We start from the raw sequence: 27,081 nt of genomic DNA, 5'->3' as shown, positions 1-27,081 counted from the left end.
ATTAAATAATTTTCTGGCAAAAATTAAATTAATCGTAAGCCGAAAAATTAATTAATTAGAGTCAAATTTAGAGTCTTAGAGAAATTAAATTCTCCAAATGGAAAAATTCGTGGATATCAAAGAAATTAGATTTTAGATGTCCCCCACCAAGAGAATATTGGAAATTTCAAGAAAAGTATGACCCTTGGGCCTTGGTGGTTAAGTCAAAGTCAAATTTTTGAAGAAATTAGCTCAAAATTAATAAAAAATGGGTTAAATGAAAAATTCGAAAATTCTTCAAAAATAAATATTTTTAATGACGGAGATTAAAAGATGATCAACTATTTTTCGACGACCAAGATTATTTGATGGAGATCAAGCCAACTAGCCGTTATTTTTCTACTTGGAGGATTTATCTATAAATTGATAATCATTTGTGCCTCAAGCCATCTAGTTTTGGCTTATGTTCCTTTGAAAAGCTGATGTAAATTATTGTTCCGCTGCGAACGTTGGAATAATCATAATAAAAACTTTGGGGTGTAGTTCATGGTGTCTTTTATTCGATGATTTGTGGTATGCGTTGGGTATGGGCATTACTATATTGTGCTTTATAAATATTTTAATCGTTATTTCATTGTAGGTGATAGGAACATTATATTGGTAAGTTGTGGGCTTATCTTAGGTGATCCAATTCACTGGGTGTTCTAACAATTTGTTCTTCAGAAATATACAGTGTTTGTAGGTTCCCCGCTCCTTGGACTCCAAGTTCACGAATTTTGGATAGAGGCTGACTATGTTTGGACTCTAATTATTTTTATGGTGTTCTAACTTCGCTAAGGCTGTGATTTATTATTCATCTTTTGAAATACATTTAGCCACTAAAGATTTATAAAATTCCAAAATATTTCCAAGCATTTTACATGTATACTTTGTAAATATAATTTGTATAATACACTTGTAAATTATTTTATTTTTCTAATCTTGGTTTTGCAGCTGGGGTTTTTGGGGTTTGAATTAATTTTGAAGTTTTGTATATATTGGGGTTTTGGGTATTTTTATTTTCATTTGTGCAGGTGAGATTGAGTGAAAAGAGTTGGATTAGAGCTAGCTTTAGGCCCTTGAGGGTAAGATATAGCCTTTGAATTTTTTTGTAGGGCCAACTATTGAAGGAAATTTGCAGTGAAATTGAGCAATATTGTAGACCTGAAGCAAATAATTTTTTTCTAGAAATGGTTTTGGTATTTTCAAGCCTCCTAGGCCTAGCATGGCCCCTTCTAGCCTTAGCGTCAACCTTCTCAGCCTCGACGTTAACCCTTAGAGGGCCTCAACCTACCTCCTTGTCCTCTCTTGTGGGCTTTTAGCCCCTCCTTTTCTCTCTCGGCCTCCTCCTAAGCCTCTCTCTCCCCTCGACCCTCCTCCTCTTCCTCTTTCCTTGCTTCCTTATCCTTCCACTCCCCATACTTCCTCCTTTGTGGCGCTCCTCGACCCCTCCTCTAACCTTGGTGCCCTCTTCTCCTAAGGCCGCTAGCCTTTTCAGGCTTGCGACAACCTCTCTTGAGGCCTCTCTAAGGGTGCCGTAGGCTTTAGGGCCTGTTACCCACCACTTTGTGGGTGATATCCCTAGAGGAAATTTTTCTCCATGTTGAGCCTCAACCGAGAGCCAGCAACCCCTTGGTGCTTTCCACTAGCTCATTGTGCCACTTCTCCGCCACCTGAGCCAGCCATGTGTTCCTCAGCCACCTGTATGGATCGTATGTTTGAAGGCGGGCCTCCCGAATCTAAAGGTATATCTTGTCATTTGATAATTGAGTATTGGGTTTACTTAACATGGATACTTTCATTATGAATTGATGGGGGGAATTTGGCGGAAAGAGTGGGTTTAATATGTACTCTTTTTTCCTTGACCTCTTCTGGTTGTTAGCCTTGGATCTTAGTCCCGTGGGATCTCCTTTATTGACCATTTGGTTCTAGGGTGGTACTACTGATGAGCTCCAGTATTGCAGCAAGGATACTGCAACTCCTGGGCTACCAGATTTACTTATCAACTCGGGGTTTGTACAAACTTGGAGGTGATAGTGCTGTATGCACAAGTAAAAGTGAAGGTCCTGCCTATTGTCACTGTTCATCTGACGAGAGACCCCAGGGGTTCCAAGCCAGACTTCTATAGAGTTAGAAGAAGCTTGATTCTTTGATGGAAGAAGAGCAAATCTACTCTAAGAGAGCTACTCTACTGCAGTAATGAAGAAAACAACATGTAATGCTAAATCACACCATATCTTAATTAACCATTTAAACAACTATGCTAAGTAGAATTGCTAAATCAACACTAAACAAATGCTACTATCTAAGTTGCAGAAGTAAAGAGCATCAAACCATACTAGTGTGTAAGCAAAAAAACTAAACTAAATCTGTTTTCACTTTTTTTTTGTTTTTTTTTAAGGCAAAATCAAGTATGCAAATTAATTGTTCTTGTGGATGTGACAGGTGAATGGAAGGTGATGGAGGATGGCTAGAAGGTTTATGGAGTGGTTGGATGGTGTGGAAGGGTCCTAGGAGGCTTTGTGTGACTTCCTAGAGGTTTCCCACCAATTCGACCTCAAAACAGGCAGTTTCAGGAAAACCTATAGGATGTACTAGAAACCTATAGGATACAACTGAAAGCTAATTGTGAGGTGTTGGGAAGCTTGGGAAAGGTGTATGATGAGTGGAATGGGGTGTTAGAAAGTCTAGGAGCACTCAGGAGTCAATATCCAAGATAAGAGATGGCTAGATTCACTCAATGTAACTAGGGGAATTTCAATGAAAAATGATAAAAGAACTAGTGAGGGTGATGGTGGAACAAGAGATGGCTAAGGTGGATGAAGTGGAAGGCGGTCGCTGGTGATGAAGTTTGGGTCTCCTCTTGAAGTACCTGCTTTGCTTAAAACATGTGTCTTCCAAGAACTATGCAACAAGATACATTTTCATAAACTAGAAAATCATGAATCAATTGCCTATATTATGCATGAAGAAAGTCGCTGAAGGGAATGAAAGCATGAGTGAGATCTCATTGCAGAAATGGAGATGGAAAAAGATGACAATGAAATCTGCCTTGCAACATGAACCAAATACTGAATCAAAAACAACAAACTCCAAAGCTCATGCAAGAACTAGCAATCTGTGTTTTTGGGGCTGCTGAAGGGTTCCTTCCTCAAGTCATGATCCCAGAGGGAGGAAGTGAGGCCGAGACACCTACTGACAACCTTATGGTGATCCATTTTTCCCCTTTCTAACCTGCTACTTGAAAGAAGGCACAAATGGAAGCAAACTATCACAAAACCAATCTAATCTACATTGCTGTAATGGAAATGCATCTACTAAGCAAATGAACAATTCAACTATGAATCTATACTAGCATACATGTACAATAAAGAGGAGCTTTGGCTGCTAGGGTTGGGTCCTAACCCCAGAGCTTCAGCCCTCTGAGTTAACTCAGTGCTGCCTCAAAGCAAAACTCATTCTTATTACTAAAACAATGGATTACATCAAAAATAGTCACAAGTCTTGTCACTCGAAAATAGAGTAGAGTTTTACAATAAAAAATCTGAATCCTACTGAGGTCCTAGGCCCCTCTACTTATACATGTGAAGTCTCCAATGACTTCCTTAAAATTAGGGAGGCTTGGCTCCCAAACTTGAGATAAACTGGTGCTTTGTCTTTCACTTGCTCGGTTGCCTTCTAGTCCTCATGATTTGGCTATTTGCACTCCGAGCTGATGGAGGAATATTTGAATGGAGGGGTAGTAAATGAGGAGGATTTACCTCCTATAATCCCTCTCTCTTGTCCCATTCGAGTTTTGACAATGGTCTTTGCCAAAATTCCTTGTTTATATCCTTCAATCCTGCATTAAATGCACATTAGACCACAAAGCAAAATATCCAGCTCTAACTCATCTCATGAACAAAATATAATCAAAAGTATGCAATAAGTTATGAGAATAGTTGGTTTGACTAAGCTAGGAGGTGAATTAAGGCCCATTTAATTACCCAATGATGAGGCTCATCAACTACTTGGGAAACCCCGACTTTGGGTGCGTGGTCCTGCTCCTTTACTTGCACATACTACTTCCTTTCCATTCACTATAACCCCATTCGTCATTTCTCCCATTTGGGTCCACATTCCCATTTTGGGTCCACATAAGGCTAGCCTCCCTATCCCCTTTGCCCCCCAGCCTTGGGTCGGGCCTAGGATGATGCCCCGGAGGTTGAAGCAACTAAAAAAGAAGAAAAAGCATGAGTGGCCACATTTAACAGGAAATTGTACCACAAAATGAAAAAGATGGTTGGGACAAAAATAATTAGCACGTGAGCAAAAGCGGACACATGAACTCTACTTCATCCATGGCCATCACCTTGGTTCCATAGGCCCTAGATGAGCCGCCTCTATCATTCAGGAACCCATGATTGTCCCAACCCCTGGAGGGCAATGAACCGCCCTACCTCAAAGAGGTAATCACTGCTATATTATACACATCATGTTTTTGTCCTTTGAGCCCCGAGCACTTATTAAAGAAAATTCATAAAAGGCAAAAGGCATATAAAGAAGGGTGGAAAAATCAAGGTTGGGGCACCTCATGTACCACTACTGCTCCCTCCTATACATTATATACTCAGGTGTGGGCTTCCCTTTATCTAGCTACCCCTATGCCCCATTATGTGGCCCAAAGCTGCCCCTTTCATTCCCTATTCCATCTCACCTATTTGTCACTTGCCACCCCCATTAGAAGGGTGTACCTTGGACATACTATCCCCTCTAAGGTTGAAACCCCTTAATAAGGTATTTGGCTAACCCCCTTTGGAGTTTGGAGACACTAGCACATGCCAAAGCCCACTACGGAAGGGCAAGCCATTATGAAGTGTCCACTTTCTTATCCATGGTTTGTAAGCTCCTTTACTCGATTATTTTAATGACTGATTGTACTGGAAGCGTAGGGGATGCATTGGATCTTATGCAGGATTGCAGGTAGTTTCCATTTGGGTTTGGCTTCTCTATATGGGATCCTGATCCCCAGAGGTCCACATTGGCACATGTAGAGTGTGCATAGAGAGCCATGGGCCTCCACAACAGCAGAAAACACTCCATGTGGTATTTCACATAGCTGGCAAAGATGCTGCCCGACAGATGTCGGAGGAACTAGCTACGTTGTACGAAGGATCTTTCGAACAACAAAAGATGTATCTTGAGGAGGAGCTGAGATGCATGACAATGCAAAAAGAGGAGCATATGATCCCTTCCTTACTAGGCTTTAGGATGTCCGGGACCAACTGTCTTTAGTAGGGTCAGCGCCCCAGCCTACAGAGTTTGTACGATTAATTTTGAACAATGTTTCCGAAGAATGACAAGTTTTCGTCTAGAGTACGCTGGGCAAAGAAAAACTGCCAGATTGGGAACGTATGTGGGTTGATTTGCAGAAGGATGAGATGAGGCGAGATTTGGTGAAGAGCACCATCAGTGGTGGTAGCAGCAGTAGTGGGACGAAGCAACTAAAGAAAGAGGAAGATGTGGCCCTCGCATCTAAGGGGCAAAAGGAGCAACACAGGAGGAAGAAGGACGTTTCAAAGATCAAGTGCTTCAGATGCGGTGAGCTTGGTTATTACATCAATCAATGTTCTCTCAGAAAGAAGGACAAGGAGGAGAAGTAGGTTCAGCACGCTGCATCTGTAGAGACTGACAGGCTGTCCTCCAGACTGGAGGAAGAGTTTGCCATGATCACCGAGATACCTCCATGGGTGAGGTGGGGTGATTTGGAGTTGTAGCCCCAGAGAGCTACAAGATGGGTAGGATTCTTGAGGAGGTCCACCTCATGAATCAATACCTTTCTACGGGAGCCCAAGCCATGCAGTAGCAGGATGGATCAGTGGCAGTTGGTGCAGTCAGGTTCCAGAGTGATAAATGCAGTAGCTAGTAGCGGTCAGATTCTGGGTAGCGCAGTGCAGAGTTGGCAGCATTGCGGTTGGCATAGAGCAGAGTCAGCAGCAGTGCAGAGGCTTCAGTGACAACGCAGAGTCTAGCAGCAGTCAGGACTCGGGTGACAAATGCATCATAATGACCACAATTGGTTTAGTATTTTGGATGCTTTTCCGTTGTAGTTGTTGTAGTTGCAGCAACAACATTTGGAGAGGGTTGTAGTGCAGATGCAGTGTTGGCAGCAGTTCAACAGGGCCAGCAACAACACGGATGCAACAATCAGAGTTGCGCAGTAGTTGATGGGCAACAAAGCTAGACATCAGTAGTGCAGCGGGAGATGGTGCAGAGACAGAGATGCTTAAGTGGGTTGCAGCATTAGAGCAGATTTCTCGCTAAGAGGGAGCGTTGATTTCTGTAGCATTGGATGTGATCTAGCCTCGTGATTTTGCAAAGAGGCTAAGACACATGTATTCTCCAAAACCCAGAAATCGTTTGGGAAAATTCCACCTAGAGATGGTTTAATTAAAATAATTAATCATTTTTTAATGTATTTCTAGGTCTAAACTTAGGAAATGTGATTAATTAAAGAGTATTAATTAAATCTGGTGCGAATTTTCTAGAAGAAGACGAGGATCAACTCCTAGTTAATCTTAGCCTTTGATTATGTTTCAATGTTGGCCGTTGGTGCTCCAACGAGAGATTATAAGAAGGAGCTTAATGGCACTTGGAGAACACACCAAGATAGTGAGATGTAAAGATTGAATTTCTCAAGAGTAGCAGCACTAAGTTGCTGGAGAGAGACCGAGTGATCTTCTTGCAGTGAGGGGCATGGATAGTAGATTGGAGGGGATTTTTCCAGTCTCGGTGAGTGCAAGGCAGAGAAGGCATCGAGAGGTCCAGAGAGGCAACGCAGTGCTTCAGAAGGAGTCCACAATTTTGCTGAGGAATAGTCGAGATCCAATGCCAAAAGCCAAGGTGTGAATCCGGAGGGCTAGAGAGTCGAGTTTCCAGTGTGTAGAATATCTGAAGGAAGGGTGATGCAGTGCCTTAGTTGTGACGCAGTGATTGCGTGACCCCACACAGAGACTGCGCAAAGATAGCCTAGGGCAACTCATCCGGAGCCCGGATCAATGTCGGATCTCTAGCGATAGTGTGAATATTTTCTTACTACCTATTTTCCAGTTTATTCTTTGTATCGGACCGCCAATTTGGGCATCCAATGATTTGTACTCAGATTACTACTGCATAATAATCAAACCCTCAACTGCTACACCGGTTTTCCCACATTGGGTTTTTCCAAGGACATTTGTCCAAAAACAACAGTGTAATTGTGTGTTTATTTCTCTCCTGTGCAGTGTTTTGTTTCTGCAGTATTTTATGTTGTGAAGGCTGCAACATATTTTATTTTGATGTTTACTGTAAATAACTTGATTCAGAAATTAACAAGTAGGAGAAATTTAATTAGTTGTTGCAATAGGAATTCAGGGTAACCAAATTTTCATAGAATGGTCCTTTGAAAGAGTGGGACCACATGGGGTCAAGTGGACTCGGTTTGGGGTATGAGGAAATTATGAAATAATCAATAATTTTCTTACCATAGACAAGGTGGGAAGGATCAAAGAAAGTATTTGACTCAATGATGTTGTTTTACCCTAGGAAGTGCTAGCCTCGGGGATGGCAGGGCAAGTTTTGGTCCTGGAGCTAGGGCTTGGCTTTTCTCCCAACTCCACTGTCGAAATGTCTTCAAATATGGAGGAGGGCTAGAAGAGACGCAAACGCAGGAGACACTAGAAGATCAAACGTTTTCAATGGCTAACTTGTCGGGAAAATGATGCCCTAGGTACCCCAATGTGACTAGAATTGGAAGAAGGTGAAAGAATAGGAGTTTTGGTTACCACCCTTGGTAGATTAGTGCCTTAATGCTTGGGAGAATGGAGTCTATGTTGATTATGTGTAAGATTTATTGGTTTCCAGTCAAGGAGGCCTCAAAATTGCTTCACAAATCCTCTAGGTCAAGTGAAAGAAATCCTGCAACTTTTATACTTTAAATGCACAAAAGGAATGGCTTGTCAAGGTCAAGTTTTACCTCTAGGAGATTTCTCTTGTACTACAAGGGCTAATGCATGGAGAGAACATTATGATAGAGACAATTCCACAACATTAAGCAACAATTTGCCTTAAAACAACGAAAATCCCATCTAGCATATAGGACAATGTAACAAGAATAGCACAAAAAATTTCATATTTACAATGTAGTAGAGTATATACAACCATTCACAGATGACAATAACGAAGCTCCAAGAGAAGACAAACCAATAACCATACATCAAAATTCATTCATAAATGCTCCAATTCATCCTCCAGCAAAAAGTTCGAAATTCTCTAAAGGAGAGAGAGATCCAATCCAAAGTGATGATGAGAACTGATCTCTCCTCACTTGTATTTATACACATCAAAGGAGTTCGAATTAGCCTCCTCCGCCTACATAAGCCCCAAAAATAAAATAATGTGTTAATAATACAACCTTTTGGTGACAAGCCCACCATACTAGCTCACAAATGAAAAAGTAAGACTCTCAAGAGGTCAAATAATAATCAATGCATGTCGTAGGGCCTCTAAGAGGCCTAATGAGGTCCATGGGTGCCACAATGAAGAATAGAACCCTCAAAAGCAATGGACAAGGGGTTGGCCCCTTGTAATAACCTGTGGTGCTCCAAATGACTGTGGGTGCACAAAAGTGTCCTCATGGGTCTCCAAACAAATCAAATATGCCTATAGGATGCCTTCAAGGGTTAGGAATATAATGTAGGAGATGCCACATCATCATAGAGGTCCTGGATCATCTTCCAAGTGTATGGTGTAGATCTAGGGCCAACTGGGCATGGTGGATCAGGGGCATCCTCCTTGTCCAAAAAGTGAACCACGAGCAATATCTGAATGGCTGTGGGGATCCATGAAGTGTGATCTGCTGTTGTGGAGGCCCATGGCTCTCAACGCTCACCCTATATGTGCCAATGTAGCCCTTTGAAGGATTAAGGCCCTCTATAGGGAGATTAAACCCCAAATGGAAACCATCTGCAATCCTGCATAAGATCCAGTGCGTCCCCTAGGCTTCCAGTACAACAAGCCATTAGAGAAATCGAGCAAATGAGATTACCTAATCATGGACCATAGGTGGGGACTTCATAATGGCTTGCCCTTCCATAATGGGCTTTGGGGTGTGCTAATGTCTCCTAAATTCCCAATGGGGTTAACCAAGTACCCTATTAGGTGGTTTTTGCTTTTACAGGGGATAATATAGTCAAGGTACATCCGTCAAAAGGTGGTGGCATGTGGCAGATAGGTGAATGAGGTAGGGAATGAGAAGGGGTAGCCCTGGGTCACATGCTGGGCACAAGGGTAGCTAATAAAAGGGAAGCCCATCCTTGGGTTTGTAAGGTGTAAGAGGGAGAAATCGTGGTACATGAGGTGCCCCTACCTTAATTTTTCCACCCTTCTTTATATGTTGTTTGCCATTTTATGATTTTCTTTGATTAACTGCTCAGGGCTCAAGGGGTTAGAGCATTATGTATAAGATATAGCAGTGAATTTCCCCCTTTAAGGTGGGGCGGTTCCTCGCCAACCAGTGGTTGGTACAATCATGGGCTCCTATATGATGAAGAGGCTCATAGAACTTGTTGGAACCAGTGTGATGACCAACATGATGGGGTAGATCTCATCTATTGGTTTTTTCCCGCGTGCTAAATGTTTTTGTCCCAGCTATCTCTTGCATTTTGTGGTACTTTTCCTGTTGAATGTGGCCATATATGTTTTTGACTTTCTTTTTAGCTACATCAACCTTCGAGCTTCATTCCAAGCCATGACCCAAGGTGTGGGCAAGGGGAAGGGATGAGATGACCCTAAGTGGACCCGATGGAGGAATGTGGACCTAGGTAGGAGAAATGATGGATGGGGTAATAATGAGTGGAAAGAGGGTAATATAAGTAGATAAGGGCACGAGACCGCGCAACCAAAATCGGGGTTTCCCATGAAATACCATCCTTGAAACCAAGTGGTCAGTGAAAGAGATCCCACGGGACTAGAAACTAAGGTTATCTCCTAAAAGGGGTCTAGGGGACAGAAGCACAGACCTAGCCCATTCTTTCCACCTCCCCCCCCATTAATCCATGCCCAAAAGTGTCCATGATAAGCAAACTACAAAACCCAATTTCAAAATGACAAGGCATACCTTTAGCTTCGGGAGGCCCACCTTCAAGCATATGATCATAGCAAATGGGCGAGGAACCACATGGCTAGCTCAAGTTGCGGAGAAATGGCACAATGAGCTAGCTAATGGTTGCAAGGGGTTGTTGGTTGCTGGTTGAGGACCATCTTGGGGAATTTTTTTCTACTAGGGATATTATCCATAAAATGGTGGGTAACATCTGGTTCCAACAGGGACGTGATCTCATGAAGAAGTGAAGCTCCTTGAACGGGAGGTCACGAGAACTTCAGCAATCTCTTGGCTATTGTAGACCTGTCACCTGCACAAGTAATAGATGGAAAAACATGGGGCAGCGTGCTTTCGCGGCGTCTCATGATCACACACGCTAATATGTTAGGCCATAAAATCAACTAAAAAATAAAGATATGCAAATTTTAATCTAAATGCAACTAATCTACCATGAGAAATATCATATGATGTTATCTCTAATGCAAACATCAATGTGCAATGCATCCTACTCTATCATGCATTTAGTAAGGCTAATACTAAGTGTAATCATAAAGCCATTGCAACCAACATATGATCACATCAACATACATATGCTTGCCAATATAATTACTCATGTGGCACCCCCAAATCAAATGTGGACATAGTCACATGGACGATGAAGTGGGTGGGAGGCTGGAAAATATGATCTCCATTCGAGGTAGAGGGAGGTCCCAGGAGAAAGAAAACTGGTCATTCTAGAGGTCCAAGGTTCTCCTTCTAGGTACAAAATGGAGGAATGAATGATCACTCTCGAGAACTCCTCATCACAATCACTGCCTGTAATGTCATGCTTTGAGGATGTCACATGGTTGTGATGAGAGGGGAACAAAGGGTGAGAGAAAGGAGTACAACAAATAGGTCTCTCAATGTGATGGTCACAGCGGGGAGTGGAGCTCGTGGGGTGATCATAATCCTGAGGATGGGTCAAAGGGGATAAAGTATACTGAATGAAGGGTTCTTCCTTGACACCATATTCAGAAAGGGGAAAAAGGGCATTGTCACTAGAGGTCATATCAAAAGAGACGATGGAATTACTTGAGGAAGACTCAAGGTGATGAATAAGAGGGAAATTCAAAGGGGAGGGCGAGGTATCATATTCGACGAGATTTCCTCCCCACAATCTAAAGGCTCAAGTGATTTGAATTCATAGTCATAAGGTGGGCAGGTGGGGCCTCATTTCTTTCCTCATTATAATCATCAAAGATTGGGCTTTTGTTAAAAGGAGAATCAATTGCTTCCAACTGTCCTTCTTCATGCAAGTGAAAATAATTATTCTCCTCCCCAAAGGCATCGATGGATATGTCATCATACGTAATGTCCGGGATAAAGGAAAAACCAATCTCAATCTCATCTTCCTTGTCAATATCATAAATGGGAGCACAATCAAATTGGGGCCCAACAATTTCCCATTTGTCCCTTTCAATGCGGAAATAATCTCCAATGTCATTCTCGAAGGGGTTCACAGGATCACCTTCCTCATGGTTTTCCAAAGGAGAGTCATCAGGAGTGATACCCTTGAGAAAGGTAAAATATATCTAGGCCTTACTTTCCATAACTTCATTGTTCTCAACACATGTGCTCTCAAAATCATTCTGCTTGTCCTACAACCCCAATGAGGACTCATCTCCCTGCTCATCACCAAGGTCCTCAAGGTCATCTTCATCTTAGTTGGTTGACCAGCGGGACCTCTCTTCTTCTCTTTTCTCTTGAAGAACAATGGCTAAGGTATTTGTTACATGATTCTGGTAGTAAGCTTCTAGGAGGAGAGCGTTAGTGGGGTTCTCTTTATATTCACATTTCATCTTATGAAGCTTCACTTCTTCATCATATAAGTAGGAGAAAACTTCATTAGAATTATATTCCCTTACTACCTCCCTGCATGACCTACTATATTCATCCATTCTTTCTTGCGTGATTTGGAGGCTCTTGGGATCCACCTCTTCGTCATCCCTAGAGGAGGTATTCCTTTTCATATTAATGAGGTTAACCAGAATATTCATGGCACAAGTTATGTGAGCAAGGTCAAGGAGATGACTAGGATCCTCTTTGTAAGCACACCTTACTCTGTCGAGTTGTACTTCTTGCGACCTATAAAATGTGAGTATGAATTCCATATCCATGCTCTCCAACATATTTTGAAAAGTTCTTGCATATTCCACAACTTTCTTTTGCAACCCTTGAATCCCTTGGTTATTGAGTTTTTCAAATATAGGACCAAGAGAAATCTCCATATTCTATGATTTTGCATATTAAGATTATAATGGAGTATCCAGAGTGAATTAAAGCGCCTTGATATATGCTTGCTTCACCCTACAAGCATTAAATTTAAAGTTTAATGAAGAACTAGGGCTTTGTTCTTCTAGTGGAGTCGCCAATAATGATATGTCGATTTGTCGTATGGGGAACAAAACACAGGTCTCGTGTCCCCAACAATTACGCCAAGATGTTACCGCTCAAACTAGCAGGGGAATCCCTAAAGGGAAAATGCTAAGCCAAGGGCAACAAATGGAGTCTTAGCTCGCTGTAACCTCAGCTAAGGCTCCCTTCTATTTATGGACTTTCACCGATGGGAGGAGACCTGATATGTATGGAGTCATTAATGAATGATAAGTCAATGAATATGAGTGACCCAGACCCTTTCTGAGAAGGTTTTGAAGGGTGGAGCTTGCTTGCTTTCTAAGCAAGGTACTATGCTCTTCTAGGGAAAGGAGGAGGATTTTGGGGGTTGGTGTATGAGAATAGGCTTTGAAAGGAGTTCTCCACACCCTAAATCCTGTTAAATTTGGTATCACAGATGGTTCTTGAAGAATGGTCCTTTGAAATAGTGGGACCACATGGGGCCAAGTTGACCTGGTCTGGGGTATGAGGAAAGTACGCAATAATCAATCATTTTCTTACCCTAAACAAGATGGGAAGGATCAAAGAAATTATTTGACTTAATGATGTTGTTTGACCCTTGGGGATGTTTGGGCAAGTTTTGGTCCCGGAGCTAGGGCTTGGCCTTTCTCCCAACTCCACTGTCGGAATGTCTTCAAATTTGGAGGAGGACTAGAAGAGAGGCCAACATAGGAGACCCTAGGAGATCGAACTTTTTTAGTGGCTAACTGATCAGGAAAATGATGCCCTAGGCACCCCAATGTGGCTAGACTTGGGAGAAGGTGAAAGAATAGGAGTTTTGGTGACCACTCTTAGTAGATCAGTACCTTAATGCCTTAAAACAACGAAAATCCCATCCAGCATATATGACAACGTAACAAGAATAACATAAAAAAAATCGTACCTAAAATGCAGTAGTTCAAGAGAAGACAAATCAATAACCATACATCAAAATTCATTCATAAATGCTCTAATTCATCCTCTAGCAAAAAGTGCGAATTTCTTTAAAGAAGAGAGAGATCCAATCCAAAGTGATGATGAGAAATGATCTCACCTCACTTGTATTTATACACATCAAAGGAGTTCGAATTAGCCTCCTTAGCCTACATAAGCCCCAAAAATAAAATAATGTGTTAATAATACGACCTTTTGGTGACAAGCCCACCAACCTAGCTCACAAATGAAAAAGTAAGCCTCTCAAGAGGTCAAATAATAATCAATGCATGTCGTCGGGCCCTCTAAGAGGTCTAATGAGGTCCATGGGTGCCACAATGAAGAATAGAACCCTCAAAAGCAGTGGACAAGGGGTTGGCCCATTGTAATAACCTGGGGTCCTCCAAATGACTATGGCGGCACACAAGTGTCCTCATGGGTCTCCAAACAAATCGAAGATGTCTGTAGGTTGCCCTCAAGGGCTAGGATGATAATGTAGGAGATGCCACATCATCGTAAAGGTCCTGGATCATCTTCCAAGTGTATGGTGTAGATTTGGGGCCAGTAGGGCATGATGGATCAAGTGCTTCCTCCTCGTCCAGTAAGTGAACCATGAGCAATATTTGAATGGCTGTGGGGATCGATGAAGTGCAATCTGCTGCTATGGAGGCCCATGGCTCTCAATGCTCACCCTATATGTGCCAATGGAGCCCTTTGGATGATTAGGACCCTGTATAGGAAGACTAAACCCCAAATGGAAACCATCTGCAATCCTGCATAAGATCCAATGCGTCCCCTAGGCTTCCAGTACAACTAGTCATTAGAGAAATCGAGCAAATGAGCTTACCTAATCATGGACCACAGGTGGGGACTTAATAATGGCCTGCGCTTCCATAATGGGCTTAGGGATGTGCCAATGTGTCCTAAACTCCCAATGGGGTAAACCAAGTACTCTATTAGGTGGTTTATGCTTTTATAGGGGATAATATAGTTAAGGTACATCCGTCAAAAGGTGGTGGCATGTGGCAGATAGGTGAATGAGGTAGGGAATGAGAAGGGGCAGCCTTGCGTCACATGCTAGGCATAAGGGTAGCTAATAAGAGGGAAGCTCGTCCTTGGGTTTATAAGTTGTAAGAGGGAGAAATCGTGGTACATGAGGTGCCCTGACCTTGATATTTCCTCCCTTATTTATATGCCTTTTGCCTTTTTATGATTTTCTTTGATTAACTGCTCGGGGCTCAATGGGTTAGAGCATGATGTATAAGATATAGGATTGAATTCCCCCATTTAAGGTGGGGTGGTTCATCGCCAAACAGGGGTTGGGACAATCATGGGTTCCTATATGATGAAGAGGCTCATAGAACCTGTTGGAACCAGGGTGATGGCCATGATGATGGGGTAGATCTTATGTATTGGCTTTTGCCCATGTGCTAAATGTTTTTGCCTTTTTCATTTTATGGTACTTTTCTTGTTGAATGTGGCCATATATGTTTTTGACTTTCTTTTTAGCTGCATCAACCTCTGGGCTTCATTCCAAGCCATGACCCAAGGTGTGGGCAAGCAAAAGGGGTGAGCTGACCCTAAGTGGACCCAATGGAGGAATGTGGACACAGGTTGGAGTAATGATGGATGGGGTAATAATGAGTGGAAAGAGGGTCATATAAGCAGATAAGGGAGCGGGAACACACAACCAAAATCGAGGTTTCCCATGAAATACCATCCTTGAAACCAAGTGGTCAGTAAAATAGATCCCACGAGACTAGAATCTAAGGTTAAATCCTAAAAGGGGTCTAGGGGGTAGAAGCATAGACTTAGCCCATTCTTTCCACTGAATCCCCCCATTAATCCATGCCCAGAAGTGTCCATGATAAGAAAACTACAAAACCCAATTTCAAAATGACAAGGCATACCTTTAGCTTCGAGAGGCCCACCTTCAAACATATGATCATGGTAGATGGGCGAGGGCTCACATGGCTGGCTCAAGTGGCGGAGAAATGGCATAATGAGCTAGCTGATGGATGCAAGGGGCTGTTGGCTGTCGACTGAGGACCATCTTGGAGAAAAAAATTCTCCTAGGGATATTACCCATAAAATGGTGGGTAACAGGCTCTAGATGAGCCCTTTTATCATTCTGGAACCCATGATTGTCCCAACCCCTGGTGAGCAATGAACCATCCCACCAAAAGGGGGTATCCAATGCTATACTTTACATATCATGCTCTTACTCCTTGAGCCCCGAGCAGTTAACCAAAGAAAAATCATAAAAGGCAAAAGGCAAATGAAGAATGGTGGAAAAATCAAGGCCGGGGTGACTCATGTAGCATGATTTCTCCCTCCTATACATTATATACCCAGGCGTGGGCTTCCCCTTTATTAGCTACCCTTGTACCTTCACATATGACCCGTTATTGCCCCCTCCATCCCCTACTCCGTTCCATCACTTTATCACATGCCACCACCATTTGAAGGATGTACCTTGGACATATCATCCCCTTTAAAAGTAGAAACCACCTAATAAGGCACTTGGTTAACCCCCCTTGGAGCTTGGAGACATTAGCACATGCCAAAGCCCACTATGGAAGGGCTTGCCATTATGGAGTGCCCACCTTTTGTCCATGGTTTGTAAGCTTTTTAACTTGATTTCTTTAAATGACTTGTTGTATTGGAAGGTAAGGGGACACATTGGATCTTATGCAGGATTGCAGATGGTTTCCATTTTGGGTTTGGTCTCCCTATACAGGGTCCTAACCCTCCAAAGGGCTACATTGGCACATTTAGGGTGTGTGTAGAGAGCCATGGGCCTCCACAACAATAGGCAACACTCCATGGATTCCTAGAGATGTCCAGAGATTGCTCGAGTTTCATCTATTGGACGAGGAAGATGCACTTGGTTCACCATGTCCAGTCGGCCCCATAGTTGTATGATTGACTTGGCAGATGACCCAGGACCTGTATGAAGATGTGGCATCACTTACACCATCATTTGAGCCCTTGCAGATGTTCTACAGACATCTTCGATCTATTTGGAGATCCATGAGGACACTTGTGTGCCCCCACACCCATTGGGAGCACCACAGGATTTTTGTTTGGAGAACAAGGGACCAACCCCTTGCCCACTATTTTTGGAAGTCCTATTCCTCATTATGACACCTATGGACTTCATCAGGCCTCTTAAAGGGCCCAGTGACATGTATTATTGATCATTCGACCTCTTGAGAGGCTTGTTCTTTTGTTTATGAGCTAGTTTGGTGGGCTTGTCACCAAAAGTTAGTTATTTTGCATATTATTTTATTCTAAGGGGCTAATGTAGGCCTAATTGGCTAAATCGAACTCATTAGAAGTGTATAAATAGAAGCGATGAGGATTTGTTTTAGCATCATCACTTAGATTCGACTTGTATCTCTTTAAAGATTTTCCCTATCCTTGTTGGAGGACGAATTTTTGGAGCATGGAATTAATTTTGATGTTTGGATTATTTTCTCATGCCTTGGAGCTTCTTGAATGGAAAATTTTGGATGGTTGGCTATATTCTTATACATGTAATTACAATTTACTGCTATTCTTTTTTTCTATTCTGTCACATACATTGTTGCTGGGATTTCGCTATACTAGGGCTAATTTGCTGCATCTATTTAGGCGAAGTTGTGGAAATTTTGTTTCTAGATAGTGAATGCTTCATGTATGGGCCATCTATAATGAATGAATGTTCCTAGGGATGTTTCATTGCCGAAATTCATCTTGATAAGCCATCTACTTTGCAAAACGAAGTATAAAGTCTTTGAAGTTGTTGCTCTAATGCTAAGCGAAGTTGTCTTTGAGGACTCCTTGACCTAGAAAAGCCAAAGTCCAGTCATAACTCTACCTGACTCCAATCTCCCCAAAGGATTAGGCACTGGTCCACAATAAGATGATCACCTTAAACCTTAATTCTTCTCCTCCCTCTTCTTTTTTAGGCCTAGCCTACATAGGTCACCTAGGGCATCACTTTTCTCACAATCTAGCCATTCAAGTACTTTGATTTTTGGTCCACAATTGTGCTGGAGTTTGCTATAGAGGTCCTCCAAATTTCAATCAAATTTGATGGTGGGATCTCAAGATATTGCAAGTCCTAGTTTGAGGACCATTTCTTGTCCTAGGTTTCCTTGGCCAAAAACCTCACTGGGATCATTGCATTACCTTTCATTGAAAATTCCTTTCTTGATCCCCTTCTCCTCAATGATTAGGTCAAGCACATCATTGGTTGCTTAACTGCTTTCCCTTGACCTAACCTCGGGTTCGCTTGGCTCAGTGTGGTCCCACTACTTATTGAAGCCAATTTCACAAAGACCACTTGGAAGCCAAGTTTCTTACAAGGATTTTTGGAGCTAAGAATCTTCTTGACAAGTCATATACTCAAACCCTAGCTCCTAGAATTCCCTAAGGTCCTTCCTGGAGAGCCTTTCATCTTGCTTTTAATGCAAGCAAGCCTTATATTTGAGCCTCTCTTGTGAATAGGCTTTTAGGATTACCTCTCATGCTATCATTGATCCATTCAATTTCGTGATCCTTATTATAACGAGTCTCCTCCCATCGGTGAAAGTTCGTGTGAAAATTTCTACACGAAATTCTACTACAGTAACTGATTAATTTCTCCTACTTATCTTCCACAATAGGTTATTTACAAAACCCTTCAGTAAACATTAAAATAAGTTCTATTGCAGTTATCACATAATAGCATAGAGAAAATAACAGTGATATACAAGCATAAGAATCAATCACATCAACACAGTTATTTTTGGACAGTTGTCCTTGGAAAAACCCAATGCGGGAAAACCGTTGCAGTAGATGAGGGTTTATTTATTATTCTTCAGCAACAATCTCTTTACAAGGAATGATTTTGCAGTACATAGAGAAACCTTGAAGAAAAACACCTGAGATAATTTTCCTCCTCAACTAGGAGAGATTCTGACACCCCAGAGACCCTCTAGCCTTCACTATGTCACCCTTGCATCATCTGCGTAAGGACTGCATCATCTGCGTGAGGACTATGTGAGAACTGCATCCATGCTTGCGTTGTCTCTCTGAGACACTGCATCACCTCCTCCTTAGTCTCTGATTGATGCTGAAACCCTCCTCTTCTTTCACCCTGCAACTCTCCCTTTGAAATCAAACTCTTTCTTCTTGAGAATCAATTTCCCTCGGGTCACTGAGTATTTGCCTGGTGTATCTCCAAATGACTGTCAAGTCTTCTCTTATACTTTTCTTGTTGATGAATCAACGACCGGGATTAAGTCCCTAATTAATGGCTAAGATTAAAACAGACTTGATCCTCGTCTCTTAGAAGCTTCTCACCCATATCTTTATTAATACCCATTAATATTTTTATTTTCCTAAGTTTAGACTTGGAAACTCCATTAAAAATATTAATTATTTTAATAACTCATCATCTGGGTGGAATTTCTCCAAACGATTTCTAGGTCTTGGAGATCTCATGTATTCTAGCTCCTCCACAACATTTCTGAGCTAATCACATCCGATGCTACCCAAAATCAACAGTTCGTAAAGAGTAGGGAGCCTTAGCTGAGGTGACAATGGGTTATTGCTCCATTGTTGCCCCTAACCTAGTGGTAGCCCTTCAAGGATCCCCTTTTAAGACCTCTGCTATTTTGAGCGGTAACAAGGCTAACGTTTGTTTTTTTACTTGTAAGCTCATCCATAGTCTCTAATGAATTGTTAATTTTGCGCTAAGTAACTCTCACACATCATAACTCTAATCTTGTTGAATTTTTTAAGTTACTTTGAGCATTGAAGTTTCCTTTATCTAATTGGATTAAACATCTAATTGTACATTGCTAAGGAATCATTGATAATTGCTAAACGCATTGTGTTGTCCATCTTAAGCATTGACATATTGAGAATTAACTGAACATCCGTTAGCTTTGGGCATTGAGATCTAATTGGCGTATTTGTTGGATAATTGCTCTAAGTTAAGCTCATATCTTGTGCTCTATCACAATGTTTAGAAGCTTTGGTAGTTTATTGGCATCTTATGTTTTGAGCATCTTTCAATATTGACATTGTTTAAAGAGCATAATATGGAATATCTTGAGTAATTGGCACCTTGTGTTGATAATCATTAGCAAATTGGTAAGTGAATAATTGCTCTTAATTAGGCATCTTGTGGATTTGACATTGGCACTTAATAATTAACACACTCTTGGTAATAAGATTGTCTTTTCATTTATTTGATAAATACTCGTCTTTGAAGATTAATCATAACTTTAAGTACTTAAGCAATTAAACAATGTTAATCCAAGACTCACTCGTAATCATTGCATAAGCATTCGAAGCCTAGCTTGCACTAATAATTTACCTCCAAGCATAAGCTTGGTTGATAGACTTCTAGGGCCACCCTTTTTCACCTAGCTTGAGGGATTCAACACCTTTTTAGTGGTTAACACAGTGACTTTGTAGTCGTCAGAGCCACAGTTTCTGCAACGCCGGAGGCATTGGGTGGTTAGAACACAGGGGGAGGTATCGTTAATCAAGCCTCTGCTTGCTTTCCGTTGGCTTCCATTCCTCTCTTGCTCGATATCTGCAACTGGGTAGCTCGCTTTGCCAAGGAACTCACTCTATTGGTGTGTCTATCTCCAACCCAACGTCCTGCTCTTATAATCTCTCATTGGTGAAACAACGGCCATGATTAGATCCCCATCAATGACTAAGATCATCTCAAACTCAATCCATGTGAGTTTCTAGAGGATTCAGACATTTCTCAATTAATTCCCTTTAATTAATTGATTTTCCTAAGTTAGGTATTTTTTAATTATCGATCACATAATTTAGTTGAGCTGATTCTGGGTGTTTTCTCCCGAAACTTTTTCTGGGTTCTGGAGATCTTGTGTTTCTTAGCCTCTCTGACCAAAGTCTAGACTAGAACACTTGTCTGATGCTACAAAAACTAACAATTTTTATGAACGACAAAATCAAATAAGTGAACAAATGCTGGCCTATCTAATCTTTCTACGAGTACCAATCACTTCAGGAAACATGCAACCAATTCAATGGAGTAACTAAACAAGCTCAATGCATTTAAAACTTCACACAACCTGCTTATAACCAAAGCAAGTTCTGCCAGGATGCATGTCAGTCAGCAACGAAATAATGCAAGAACCCTGAGTCATGCATAATTGCTTAGCCAAACAAGAGAACTATTACATCCCTGGAGGCAAAACATTATCCAACTACTCAACCAACCGTACCACATGAAGCGGCAAGCAAGGATCATCCCAACCATTAATCCAAAGAGATCAATGAAGTAGAAAGACCCTAATCAAAAGGGAACTCCCACAATGAACTATCCATTCAGATCAAGATAACCATAGAGTTCATTCTATATAAACGCAAACACATGACAAGTTAGAGCCATACAAGAGAAGATATCCAGATTATAGTAAACACAATCAGTTAATCATTCAACAAGGTATCCTTGGTATTCACGCACACTTCAAGTAATAGAATCAGTCAGGAAAACCAATTACAGAACTTGAAATCATCTGAGAGCACCAATTGCATCAAAAGCTTAAGTTACAAAGAATAGTAAGGTGTGATCAGCAAGACTTAAAATTTTTTGGAGGGTGCATAGGTCCTACGGTCCTTTTCCTTTTCTTATGTAAAACTATTATTAACCATCATGAAATTCTGTATAAAGTTACAAAATTTACCACGCTATTTACCAAGTGATGATTTCCACTGAAATATATTCATGAAGAAATGCTTGCAAGAACTCTGAACTGAATAACAGCTTTAAATACTTGAAAACAGCCAAAATACTACTAAAAGAAATCGAGCAGGATATTGACCATAAAAGCTATGCTGAAATTGAAACAGGCAAAAATATTCCCTTTCGCATCAACCTTGGATCCTGTTATCATTTTCTTCTTGTGTGTGTCGCATTTCATATTTTACTTTGAGGTTTGTAGTCATTCTGTACAGCTCGCTGTGAATTTATAATTTTTCAGGTCAACTTTTTGTCTCTTTACTAAAACTTGCGTATTTTGTAACAGGCACTTGCAGATGCAGAGAATGCTCGTCATGTAGATATGGTTGAACTTTTGAAATCATATGGTGGCCTATCATTGGTAAGCTTGAAACATAGATTGAGGCTTAGCCGCTTATTAGGATGTTGCTACACTGATCATTTTTCTCTTTCTGTAATATCCATTGTGTATGCATGTATTTTTCTTCTCTTTTCTGAAATATGCATCTTATATTATATCAACAATTAGGAAGTATAAAACAAAGTGTAGAGATTAATGAGCCATTGTTATCTACCCGTTAAATATATAATAAACATCGTAATACTAATCATTATGTATGAACTTTACATACACTCGCGTGGAAAACTTGCAGAGAGAGGAGATATTTGATATCTTATTTTTTTAATGTGTAATAATCAATACACAATGATACATCTCACGAGAGGGCTGTAAGTTGGACAATTACCACTACGTAACCATTAAAGACATCCCACTTAAGTAATCACTTAAAGTCCTTTACTTTATAAACACAAACTTCAAAATAAAGTATGATTAACTTGCACATACAAAACAAAGTATGGTAAACTTGCACATACACAATGTATGTCATATATGCATCTGGAAAAGAACTTCCATGAGTGATAATAATAATAATGAGTTACTTAATAATCTCAAATATATTAGGAGAACAACTCCCAGATAACCCAAAGACGTCAAAGTACAATAGTCATAAGTCCATGTGTACAATAATGACTCTATCGATCTCTCTATATAATTAGTCTCACTCAATTTTCATGCACAATCACACTAGACCGGCTTACTATTTACATATGCAAAGGACCATTTATATACCCCACTTATATACCCCCATTAGAGTCATAACATAGTACCTCCCTTTGAAACATGTTGAGGACAACGGGCCTCTTTTGATTAAATAAGCACAAAATGGATGCCAAGCAAGAGTGGATAGTGCAGTAAAACTCAAAAGGGTTTCCATACGTATTGATCATAAAAGTTGTCATGCTAGTTTGCATTTTGATGTGCTCTTCCTTGAAGAAGTAAATGTGCTTGGTTTCAAGCTCAACTTACTCACAAAGAACTAGAATGGAGATTATGTGGCCACTTCTCATGAGGAGGGTGGCAGGGAGGGCTATTTGTATTGTTCCCTCTTAGCTAGTCCTATAAATATTGGCTCAAGGGGAGGATCCTATGGATTGATGTTGGATAACCATCTTGCTCCCTGACACATACTAATACAAAGGCTTACCAAGGCATCCACTGTTAGTTTTTGTAGAATCGGATGATGATCTAGTCTCAAACTTTGTGGAGAGGCTAAAACACATGACATCTCCAAAACCTAGAAATAATTTTTGGAAATTCCACCTAGAGATAACTCAATTAAATTAATTGACCATCATTTAAATTTTTCCTAAGTCTAACTTAGGAAAACTGGTTCATTAATGGGAATTAATTGAGAAATGTGACAATTCTTTAGAAACTCACATGGATCGACTTAGAGATGATCTTTGTTGGACACCTAATCCTCTATGGGTTAGTGTGGAAGCGGAATAGACTAAGGAAGTCCAAGAGACCTTGGGATGTGGAACCCAACGGTCAAACCACGTACTATAAATGTATATGTTTTGTTAATAAAAAATGTACTCTCATGTTTTATCTTTCCTATTTTTCTTTGCCATGTGTGTGTTTAACATGGTATCAGAGCAAGCGTACTCCTGCCTTGCCCAAATATGAGCCACTAATTTTGTGACCTCTCTGTGCATGTCAGTGTTGCATTTCATGAATATGTTGTCAGCGAAATTGTAGCTGTGATCTTTGCCCATTTCTATGACCATTTACCTTCTATTACCTAACCATTTCTCTCACAACGCTTTTTAATGAGCGTTTCATCTTTCCTTTCCTCTCTGCACGCCGACCTTTACGCTGCTCATTTCATATTTCTGATTTTTGTTGAATGGATGCCATACCCGATATTATGGAGTGGTATCATAACTGCGATATATCAACCAGCGCCGGTTTCTGAGTGGCAGGTGAATTCCTGCATTGCCATCCCTGATACGCTGCCATACCTGCCATATGCTACCATGCCTATCATATGTGTTTAATACGTTTTTTGTGCCTTTTTGAGCATTTGTCAGCACAGGTAACGTCTCTCAGCTCTTCCCATTCTGAATTATTGTACAATACTCATGAACATAAAGATACTTTGTTCATTCATTTTCATCGAGAAGTGAAAACGAAAATGCAAATTTTTATCTCGCCTTTGGCTACCGCTATATCCAACTAGTATATTGATATTAACAAGAAGTCTATACAGTAGCATACAACCTTTAAAAGATATTCTCTTTCTAGCTTGCGCTCCACTACCACAACGCAAATACTATAATCTTTGTTCGTCGCTCGCTCTCCACTTCCACAACACCTTGTCCGATTACACCATGTAATGGAAGCTCAACCCCCTATCACATTTTGAATTATATATTTCTATACATACACAAATGAGGATTCATGATTCTAAATATTCATCAGAGGGGCAATACTTTTACGGGAGTGTTTGGACACCACTGTCCGACATCGGAGCTAACGGAATTCATTCACGTTATATTTGAAAGCATGGCCTAGAATTCTGTAGACCGGCAGCCTGGCAGGTCACATAGACAACCTGGCAGACGTGATATTTTAGCTTCTTGGCTCCCAGGTCTTTCCAAAAGGGCAACGCGGGGTTGGAGTTGGGATTGTTCTCTAGAAAGGACGCTGTCTCCACACTATCCCATACGCCTAACCCTATAATCTTCGTCCCGTCCATGGAGTCATAGAAGGAGTATGATAATATGCCCTTCAGCCCAGAGTAGTATGACTTGAGTATGGCCAAGCAGCAGTATGAAAGCAAGTCCTGTTTATTCCAGCTCGAGATTGTTAAACATCAAATTACATTGAATTCCATGAGTGTTTCATGTTGTAATCACTTATATATGTGATGGTGAACACTAAGCGTTGATATTGGTATGTGCATTGTTGCCTATTTGCATTGAACTGTGTCTCCTCACACTATGTTGAATCTGTTGGTCAGTCATTTGCGTTGAATCATTAGCAAAAGGTGGTTGGGTTCTCTTGTGTTGTTGTGCATAGAAACCGTAAGCTTGAATATTATCCAAGAATACCTAGAGACAAGCTAAGCTAAGCTTGAGTTGAGAAATTCTCCACTTGTGGCTTCTCGTGCGGCCGGAAGAAAATGCCACCCGCAGTTCTCCGAAGATGGAATCTTGCGTTAAATTCCATCTCTAACACATGAACTTGTCAAGGAAGGAGCAAATATCTGTGATCTTTGATAGTATTTATGAAGCCCAGTTACAGCTAATAGGGCGCAATTCCGAATTGGGTGTTCTGGTGCAGTGAGCGTGGATTCTCGAATTTGAAAGAGACTTTTTTTGATGTATTTCAATTGAATATTAATAGTGGAATGTGAAGCAAAAATTCTTGTGCCCTGACTGTGATTCAAAACGCCGAGTCATTCTAGATCTGAGGATTTCAAGAGTTGAGTTATAATAGGGAGAGAGCCGCATTATTCTAGATGCATCAGCGATAGTCTCAAGAGCTTAAGTGGATCAAATCATCCGCCATCACTCCATGTCTATTGAAAGGAGACAATTCATCTAGCCATTGGAGAAGCCATGTTGCAATATTAGGATCAAAGGAATCGAACTGCAGCCACTGATGTTATGTTTTAGATCTGATTTCATGTGCCTGTAGTAGCTTGTAATGTGCATGTAGCAATCTATCAATATCATTGTGGTTTATTTGCTTCATAAAGGAAGGGAAGATCTAGAGAAAGAGAGCACTTTATTGGGTTCACCAAAGAATTGCATTGAAGGCTATTGTGCATGGGTGTTAGTGTTATATGGTGTATGGTCGATGAAATATAGAAGCTAATCTCATTTCTGTTGGGGTCTTGTTATTGTTCGAAAAGAAGAGCCTGTGGGCTGTAAACCTGTCAAGCTGGACATTCTGTTAAAGTTGCAATATTGGGATTGCTGTGTAGAAATTGAGGCACAATACATTGTGAAGTGAGAACATGAGCAAACATTAGTGCAAATTAATTCGTGTTGAAAAGTTGGCAAATTAATTTTCTAAAACCATTATTGTTTCTACAAGTGCATTTTTGGTCATTTATTGATTTGATTGTTTGAATAATGGAGAAAATTCATGGATTATTGGAGTTATTAAGCACTCTAATCTTATCTACTAGTGGAAGCATAGTTAAAGTCAGCAAAGACACTCTTAGAGATATTCAAATATCTTTACAACATGCACAAGAAAACATTGATTTTTTGCAGCTTGAATCTCAGCTACAACAAGCAGAATTACAATAATGGAGTCATCATTCTGAACTTGTCTGTTCAGAACAATGAAACAGATTCTCATAAACAACAAGACAATAATGTTACAGTTGATTCAGATCCAGTGCCCAATAAAGCAGCAGTTGTACATGCAGATGCAGAAATTCAGTCTGCACTTCCCAAGCCCATCATCAGACCTTAGGAAGAGCTTGTCCATAACAAGCACAAAACTGGTCTTGGATATGACAAGGATGTGTCCTTTCATATTCCAGACTACTCCAAACCAATCCAATTTCAAAGTGCTGGATTTCTTTAGGACGGTTCATCTTCACATGCTCCTCATGACAGTTCACCTCCAACTGTTCCAGATTCTGCTCCTCTTCCAGAACAACAGATTTTGAAATGCCAACACTGTGACCGAGTTGGCCATCTGAAAGATCACTGTTTTGATTTTCATCCATGTAAGCACTGTCATAAAACCAACGATTCTTCAAACAGATGCTTCAAAAACAAACCTCCTGCAAGAACAAAGATTCATCTTGGATGGATCGCCTCTTGGCAATGGGCATCAATAACCAAGAAGATATTTCAGTCACATGTCAGAACTTGTTCAAGAGTATTGAACAGTCTTGTAGTTGAGTTTTCTCCATCATCTCACCTTGTATCTGACAGGGGGGAAAATGATGGTCATCTACAAGCTTCAAAGTCACATCAAGCGAGCCTGAGCGACAACCTGCCACACTAGTTTCAAAGTTGTAGCCAGAGACAAAGATGCCCGTGAACATGCCTTCAGTTGGTAATGCCTTTTCAAAGAATCTGGGACACTTCCTCTAGCGGAAGACTTCAACTTCTTGCCAGTTTCAGAAGAATTCCAGGAGTAGAGTTGGGGACACTTCCTCTAGCAGAAGACTTCATTTCTTGCCAATTTTAGAAGAGTTCCAGGAATTGCATTAAGCATTCCAGAGTTGTTGGTCATCCTTAAACCATCACAGGTTGAGACTTCCCTTTTCAGGTTGAAGTTCTCCCTTTTATGCGGTGTGAGACCTCCCTTTCATGGTTGAAGGTTACCCTCTTCAAAACAATAGGAGCACTTCCTCTAGCAGAAGACTTCAGCTTCTTGCCAGTTTTGGAAGAGTTCTAGGAATTGCGCTAGGCATTCGAGTGTTGGTGGTCATCCTTAAACCACCGCCCTTTATACCAACATTTCAGAGAGCACATTCAG

The 27,081-nt window shown here is 40.9% G+C and overlaps 1 protein-coding gene across 7 annotated transcripts in view; it reads left to right on the top strand.

Moving 5' to 3' along the window:
* Positions 1-27,081, top strand: part of LOC149163791 (serine/threonine-protein kinase VIK-like) — a 240,360-nt gene that overhangs the window by 55,167 nt on the left and 158,112 nt on the right. For all 7 annotated transcript variants that reach the window (XM_089431872.1, XM_089431865.1, XM_089431866.1 and 4 more), the window contains exon 2: positions 21,532-21,606. In XM_089431872.1, coding sequence (XP_089287998.1) covers positions 21,532-21,606 — 75 coding nt within the window. The remainder of the gene's footprint in view (positions 1-21,531; positions 21,607-27,081) is intronic.

The sequence above is a fragment of the Pinus tabuliformis genome, chromosome 5_1 (genome assembly GCF_031772625.1).
Source record: "Pinus tabuliformis cultivar Carrire ecotype Pingquan chromosome 5_1, CPIR1, whole genome shotgun sequence".
NCBI lineage: Eukaryota > Viridiplantae > Streptophyta > Pinopsida > Pinales > Pinaceae > Pinus > Pinus tabuliformis.
The sequence above is the reverse complement of the archived record's forward strand: the minus strand, read 5'-3'. Positions and strand labels throughout refer to the sequence as shown.